We start from the raw sequence: 8,778 nt of genomic DNA on the forward strand, positions 1-8,778 counted from the left end.
TTTAATCGACTGACTCGTCAGACTTCAATGTTCATTAATGATCATAAACATGTTCTTATCAAATCATCAGTTCTGACACATTCGAACAACAAAGTTTGGCGTATCCCAGCACAAAAAGCAACAGATTTGTCGGTCTCTTTCATCATGTTCAGGCCCGTACTATGAGTGAGAAAATGTATTCGGCAAGGCCGGATTTATTCAAAGTATTTTTAACACTGAAAGGTAATGCAAATCTTCAGGAGGTCACAAACAAAGCCCAGGTTCACGATGAATTTCGATCGGCTTAGCGCATACAGTTTCGATAGAGTTGAAGATTCTATTGAAATCGAAAGTGATACGATGAAGTGAACTTGCGCTTTTGTTTTAGTCTGTGGAAAACACAAAGAAAGTAGTAGATTCGATAACTGAAACTTGTTGTACTTGCATAGACCACCACTTCAACTCTGCTTCTAATTACAAGCGCCAATAAAACGACATAAAAGCGATTCTATGATTGAAACATACTTAACAAGGAGCAATAAAAAAAATCGGCAAAATTAAATGCGATAAGCGGTTTGACTTTCTTCCATACAACTTCAGCGCTCGTGGGTTCCTATTTGGAAATGGAAAAGAGAGGTAGAGGAGGTCCGGACAATGGTGGAAAGAATTCTTATTTGTAGGGATGGTCAGGACACTCGGGAATCGCTCGAATCAGAGGACCTCTGACAGGGGTGATGGGCGATTTACAGATTCGCACGAGCCAATCGCAACAATTTGCTTCGATCTACCTTTTTTCATAATTATTTTCAGGAAGGGCCGATGTATACTGGACTTTACAACTTAAGTTTGATTCTTAGATTCAGTTATTTGAATGTTAAAGTCCAATGTCAATCCGTTTGTGTTACAGATAAACGAAATGCCGAAAAACGTGGCTGTGATTGTAAAAATTTAAGTTCCACAAAATTGCTCAACAAGTAAATGTTGTCTTAGCGTCTACGACGAAATTCCAGCGCAATAAATTCGCTATCTATGTAAATAATTGCTCGATAATAATCGTTGAGTTTATGGGTGGATCGTAATTTTCATGAAATGTTTAATCAAATTATGTATATAAGAGTGTTCATCGGTTGTTGTTAGCCCATTGGTTCATTGGTTAATTCATTAAGACGATAGCAAGTAACTTTGAAGCATCTGTGTGTCAATGCACCCATTTCTACATCATTCTCTAAACAATGGCTGAGTCAAAGAACGAAAGGTTGGTCTTTCTCAGTGAAAAATGGAATCAAATTCAAATTCGTTTTTCTCTTGTGTAGTCCAATTGTTGACGAAAATTGGTGGAAAATGTGGCGCAATAGACGTTACCATGTTTCGATTATGTGCTTTTTTGGATTGATCAATATGTACACCTGTAGGGTGAACATGAGTGTGGCTGTAGTGGCCATGACAAAAGCGGTTGTTAACGATACCAAAGTGCCCGATTTCAATTGGAGTTCGTCGGAGAAAAGTGTCATTTTGAGTTCATTCTATTATGGATATGTACCAGTGCAGATCTTTGTGGGAATGCTACTGAAGTATATCAGTCCACACATCGTATTCGGAATCGGAACTGCATTGCCCGGTTTACTTACGATACTTACACCGCTCATTGCAACACATCTACCCTTATGGGTGTTAGTGACCAGCCGTGTCGTAATGGGACTGTTGCAGGGAGTTGCAATTCCCTGCATAATGAAATTTTGGACTATATGGGGTTGGTGCAGCTAAACATCTTATTCCCCCAGATAATTCTCCAAATTTATCGTATTCTCAGGACCTCCACTAGAAAGATCTAGACTGCACGGTATTGCAATATCAGGAGCTTTTGTTGGTACTGTGGTTGGACTACCGGTGTCGGGTCTATTGGCTGACAACGCGGGATGGGAATCCATTTTTTATGTTATCGGATCCGCAGCCCTGTTGTGGTACATCATTTGGTTAATTCTGATCAGAGGATCACCGGAAAATGATCCGTTCATTTCCAAGTACGAGAAAAATTACATTTCCGTCACAATTGAAAAGGAAAGCAAAGGCCACTCGCATCCAATACCATGGTTGTCAATACTAAAATCGTTACCAATACATGGCGTATTAATAGCCAGTTTGGGATGGGGTTGGGGCTATGTGACCATGTTAACTCAATTGCCGCAATTTTTGTCGGATGTTATGGATTTCGATATGAGTAAAAGTGGATTTCTGTCTGCGCTGCCGTACCTGACCATGACCATTATGTCTCTGCTGGCCGGATGGATTGCAGATAACATTTTAGTGCGTCAGTTGCTGACGGTTACACAGCTTAGAAAGTATTTTATCAGTGTAACGATGCTGTTCCAAGCCGGATTGATCATCGGTGCTGCGTATGTCGCTAATCCGACAGCTAATGCTGTGTGCATCACCGCCGGTATTGGAGTTGGAGCGTTGGCTTATTCTGGCATCGGAATCAATTACATTGATGTCGCTCCAGCTTTTGCCGCAGTCATAGGAGGCTTAGGGAATACATTGACCACTTTACCCGGAATTTTGAGTCCGTTGATTACCGGAGTGCTTGTGCAGGTATGTACTAAGTTCAATTCATTACTGTAAGTTATGGATTAAAACCCCAAATGGATTGCAGAATGACATATCGGACAAAGACGAAATAGCAGGCCAATGGCGCATCGTATTCTTCATTACGGCTGGAATGTACGTTATGGGTTCGATAGCCTACTGGTTTCTTGGTAGTGCCAAAGTTCAACAGTGGAGTATATTCGATGTTAACGAATTAGACTCAACTGGTGTTGGAGGGGCTGTTGTTGTTGAAAATTGTAGTGAACGAACTCATACCAACGACAAAGTACATAAAGGTCATTAACGTTATTTAATAGTATTTAATGCTAAAAGCCAAACAGAGTAATGATACCGAGATGGCGTTGCTTTGGCATATGCCAGATGCAACGCCATCTAGTTGTTATTTTTAAATTAACCATGAAGAAATGAAAGAACTGATTGATCGAAGCCGAACACAATACGTCAATGATTCTAAATTCTCATACAAATTAAAAATAATTTTAAAGAAATTTAGAGCTACATGTACTTTCCTCAGTGCCCCCGTCCCGTGGAGTCTCTAATATAGCCATAAATACCCTAAAAGAATCGTCACTAATCATTTGTTATATCGAAAGCAACGAATGAAATAAGCTGCGGCCTACGGTAAATGTGAGTTTATTCAGCAAAATAAGTGCTAAAACAAACGAAGTACAAGAACGTTTCGGTCATTCTTTAGATGTTTCAAAACTTTTGGGTGCATAGCTGTTTGATGGTTTATTAGATGGTTTGTCGAAGCAGCAACACCCTCCAAACTTCATGAATCCTCGGAGTAAGCGAGAGTAATAATATTCTTTGAGAGTAATGGTACGATACAGTGAGATTAGTATCGGCAAGCTACACTCGAAGAGCTGGGTAAACTCGATCCACTAACAGCACAGCTCGTACCATGAACTGAGCACTCAACCGACAAGTGTCGAATTTGGAGCCTTTAGTGATAAGAGCTACTACTTAGGATTGTTTGTTTTGTATGTTTTAGCTCATACAGCGAAAACAAGTAATTTATCTTTAAGAAAAAACGCAATTTCATCAGTCTCCGAATATTTTCTCTGTTCATGCTAGAAGCAGTGCTACGCTCTGCTCTGCTATTTCGCCACCACGAAGTATTTCTTAATTCTTATTTTTATTTTTTTCTTCAAATTATTACCGCCAGAATTAGGCAGCGGAGTCGTACACAAGGCTGTATACTTTGGGGAGGTCACGCAGATACAGATACGCGGGTTACACACCACAGTTGATGATAAAATGGCCGATTTCATACAAAAATTCACCTACTCTGATGATTCTCGTCGTCTTGATGATGTGGTGAATTTTTTTTACATGTAAAACCATCAGAAGTGGTGTGTTCCCGCGTATCTAATAAAATGGCGGTCTGCGTGACCTCCTCAAAGTATACAGCCTTGGTCGTACATTCTGAATGTCTTAGCTGAATGCTGATAATCGTGCATTTTGAGTGGAAATGGATTTTCTAGAAGAAAATGCTCAAATGATTTTCTAGGGTTCGACAAGACTTTTTAGTCAATGTCGATTCAAGAATTTTTACATGATTTTTAAGGTATTTCATTTTCAAGTATTTTCTTTTGATTTTAAGGATTTTTAACCTGTTACAGCCATAATGACCAGTATTCTTATCGGGTCTATTACTTCCATAGATCAAAGTATTTTTAATTTGTTTATTTCAAATCTCGTACTTCAATTTTTTCAACATGCATTTTACTATATAAAAAACCATATTACCAAGAGCTTGTCATTATTTTTGCCGTCGTTATCGATAACAGATGATGTGACAGGTTAATAATTGTCTATATAATTGTCAAATATAATCTTTGATTGTCTTAAAATTTAAAGGATTTTTAGAGTATTTGACGATCTTCTTAACAAAGGATTTTGTTTTCAGTGCAAAAGCATTCTCTATCTTTATCTATACCTCTAGAAAAATTTTCAAATTAGCCTTTCACTGAGACTATCATCAGATATCAGATATCATCAGTATCCAAATACTAACTTCATTAGTTTAACTCCATGGTTTTAACAATGTGCTGTATGAAACGACATCACCAACAGCTCATCACTTACTTTTATCAGTGGTGTCGATAACAGATGACATTGCTGAGTATTGTGTGCCATTCCACGATTATTGCTTTCGTCAGCTAACTGTACGTGTATGATAATAAGTGTTATCTTTAAACACACACGCTTTACACATACGACTAACGAGCTGATGTCCTACATAACAACGAACTCATATGTGTGGAAACGGAATGAAAGCATCAACCGAAACTGATATTGTTTGAATAAATATTATTTTTCCGAGGCCAAGAACAAACACAAACGATTGGATAATAAACTTATACAACCCCGGTTTGCCTAGCATATTACCCTCGCACATTTCAGCACAAAACGACAATGATGCAGTTTAAACAATCCGCCACTCATAATATCAACAAAACTTGGGAATATAATCCACTCGTCGGATATTTTCTGCCATACACACAATTCACCTTCTTTGCTTAACTCTATTTGTACAAATGACATTCAATTTACTTTTCCCGTTATTGTCATCATCTTTTCTCTATGACAATGTTAAGATTCTGCAGATTAGATTTCGAAAACAATACTTAATGCTTTCCTTCCCAGAAACACCGCCACCAGCCCAACCCATCCCTTATCTCCACATTATACTGTGTGTGTACGAAAATGTATTCCACTTGGCTGCTGAATTTTCAGGACATTCCATTCAATCGGAGAGAGATTGTTTTGTCGTCTACCCAAAAACTTTTCCAGTCCTTCATATCTTGCACAAATCCCTCAATGCTGCTGTGTGCTCGGATGTTGTGTGTATTATGACTGTTGTATCATCTGTATGTATATGTGTGGATAGAGAGTGCACACACAGCCACTCCAGTCTTAAGTGAAAATTTTATCACTTTTTGTTTTTTGTATATTTACTATTTAAACTTTTCCTTCCGAATAATAATTAAGAAATGATAAATGCTGTAACTTTGGCTCGGTTCTATTTTTACCCCGTTTGGTGTTAAAGTAAGTTTTGCAAGATAAAAGACTTAATTAAAATGAATAATATTTTAGTTGGAATTGAAATAATATATTTAAACTGGGGGAGGGAATTTATGGACAATTAAGCATTTTGTTGAAGAATAATTCAAAATTTAATGGTAAATGAATGCGGTTGATATGTTTGTGTAACGCTGATGGTGTAACACGGAATGTATGGGAGAATTTAACTTTCGTTTCCCGTTCATCGTAACATATGAAAATATACGGTAATTGGATGGATATGGGGAAGTGGATCAAGTGTTACGACGAATATTTGGAACACAATCATTTCGGTGAAATTAATTGTGTTAAGGGAGCGCGTGTATTACCGTATATGATATGTTAAAAATGTCATCGTTCTAGTTTTCTCCATAATTCTCTCAGAATTATTTTATTAACGCTTGTATAGAAGGCTTCGTTGTTTGCCGTGTGTAGTCAGGCCGGTGATGTTACTCGATTTCGTAACATATCTTTACATATCTACGTACATACAATCAGTGCGATTAGAGCCTACCTTTAATCTGTTCTTGTGCTCTAGTACCCGAGACTGGCGTTCATAGTTCATATACTGAGGGATTGTCCGCTTTTCACCAGCCTCAGGCTTCGCACCTTATGAACTCCAAGATGAGGTACCATCTTTTAATGGAAGACGCCTTAACAACTTCTTACTGGAAACTGGAAAATTTCCCTGATGAAGGAAACAAGGCAAAGGAGATCGAAACAAAGGATCTTGGATCTGAGTTTCTGTTTCTCTTTCGAAGCCTCACAAAAATCGAATCTAATTTAAGGGAATTAATGATACTCGGCCGTATAGAATGATAGTTGATGGTTGTTGCGTGTAACTGAGAAAACCGATTTCCATAATTTCCATAACTTATGTAAGAGCATATTGGTTCCTCGACTCGACATGGTCAACCATCTTCCCAAATCTAGAATTCAACGAACTTGAAGGATTTATGAGGTTTTGTTGGGGTTCTCTTCTGGATTTTCGGGATTACTGAGGTGGTGTAATGCTGGTTCCAAAAATTCGACGACTCCACGTTAAGTTCCACCTGCCTAAATCTATAATTCAACGAACTTGTAAGATTCTTCAGGTTTTTTTGGGGTGCCCTACTGATCTTTTGGGAGTATTGAGGTGGTGAAGTGGTTGTTTCTAAAGTTTCATCACTCTACGTCTACATGATGATCCATATTCTTAGTTTTAGAATTCGAGGAAGTTGAATGATGTCTGAGGTTTTTTGGGTCCGCTCTTGGACTCTTGGGAATATTGAGTTGGTTCCCAAAATGCCATCATAAATTTTGCGTCGTAAGTGATTTTTACTAAATTTTGTATTATACCAAGGTGCGTCGTACGGGCTCTCGTAATTGTGTTATGCGCAATTTCTTAGGTGTCTCTTCCACTAGAATTACAGCCTCAGTAAGAATAGAGACGCTCTAGGGGTACGGTCGTAATTTCCAGTCCATGTAGTTGAATCGGAACTTCCGATTTGGAAGTGCAATGAAATCATTCTCAACTCGCTCCAGATCCGACTGTGTTTATGGGAAGAAAATGTTTTCATCGTAAATGATTAGTCAATGCTATTAGTGTATCCTATAAAGACCTAATCATTTCATTTTGCCGTTGCTGTCGATTACAGATGACATAGCCCTTTTAAGTGATTTTCGTGTCGCATTCCTACGTTGCGTTTTAAAAAGCTTACACTGGTTTTACCAAATACATTTCGCCCCAACAACGCTTTGCACTCTTCTCGCCTAATTTCGACTAGACGCGACGAGACTATTGGAAATATTCAAATTTCATTATTTTAATCTTGCATTCCCAGTACATAATTTGAAAAGGTGGCATCCACATCTTGAACACTATATTCATTCACCTACCCCCTATTTGATATGTGTAACAAGAAATGTTCTGACGGTGTGGTATGTATTTAGATGCAAAAGTAGCAATCTCACTCAAAGATATCATTTCATTTTCATCCCGAAAATAATGTCAGTGCATAAAAAGCAAATTATTTAGTCGAGTAAACTGTGTTTTGCTGTGTGTAAACGAAGAGCTACTTAAAGTTGAATATTAGAAATTATTTACATCCACGTCAGTCGCTCTATATAATGCGGTTTTGTCAGGTTTTTCATGTTTGTATAAATTTTGAAGCATGTAAATTTCTATGGGATACAATTGTTCAATTAGACATTCAGTTGGATGTGGATTGTGGAAGAGCAGAAATGAGATGCTGCCTGGTATAGTCTTATGAATTGTTTAGGTGCAAAGGTGAAAATAGAGAGTCGAAGTCTATACGGAGTCTAGAGATGTTGTCAAATTGAATAATATTGCATAAATAACACAACATGGAGCTCTTGTCATTTAATTATTCTTCCAACTTCAGACAAATTATGTGATTGAAGAATATCTTGCAACACCAGCCAGTGAAGTCAGTCAGGCATCATACATAAATTATGTAAAGTTTTTTCTTTCAAAAAAAAAATCTTAAATAACTCCAACCACCTAACATGGGGTACAACATAGTTGCAACTTCGTACTCGCGTAGTTCTCGAGTTATTTAAGATTTATTTTGATGATATTACTGAAAAAATGATCCCTCATAAACATCGTCATCCTTTCGCGTTTCGCTTCTTATAATGAGGTGAATTTTTGCTTGCACGAAATACGTTTGAATAACCGACGATAACAGAAGATTTTGGCTTCAAAAAAACATCTTCATTTAAAGAAGGAATCTATTACTTCAGTTGTTTAATCAATTTTTTAGGATTCAATACAAAATCTTTTACTTTACTAGTGAGGTAATGTGGCCTTTCCCTCACTAGTGAAGACCCTTTCCCTCGCTCGTAAAGTAAAACGCCATACTTTACACGTGAAATAATTTGATATCTCGTATCACGATGAGTAAAAGTACCTCGGGCTGAAGCCCTCGGATACTTTTCCTCATTTGGATACGAGATATCAAATTACTTCACTTGTATAGTAATGTACTATTACTTCATTAGTTTGAACATACTTATTTCTTTATAAATTTACTCTTGACAGAAAATGGAACTTATTATGTACGCTGATGTGAATAACAGATGACTAGCTGTTTCCTAGATTTCTATTTCATTTATATTATGTGT

The 8,778-nt window shown here is 37.5% G+C and overlaps 1 protein-coding gene across 1 annotated transcript; it reads left to right on the forward strand.

Moving 5' to 3' along the window:
• Positions 1-1,102: 1,102 nt before the first annotated feature.
• Positions 1,103-3,044, forward strand: LOC119079067 (sialin-like). The gene is made up of 4 exons (XM_037186876.1): positions 1,103-1,234; positions 1,293-1,729; positions 1,790-2,568; positions 2,630-3,044. The coding sequence occupies exons 1-4, from the start codon at positions 1,212-1,214 to the stop codon at positions 2,864-2,866; spliced, it is 1,476 nt and encodes a 491-aa protein (XP_037042771.1). The 5' UTR covers positions 1,103-1,211; the 3' UTR covers positions 2,867-3,044.
• The last annotated feature ends 5,734 nt before the right edge of the window (positions 3,045-8,778 follow it).

This window comes from Bradysia coprophila, unplaced genomic scaffold (assembly GCF_014529535.1).
Source record: "Bradysia coprophila strain Holo2 unplaced genomic scaffold, BU_Bcop_v1 contig_297, whole genome shotgun sequence".
Classification (NCBI taxonomy): Eukaryota; Metazoa; Arthropoda; class Insecta; order Diptera; family Sciaridae; genus Bradysia; species Bradysia coprophila.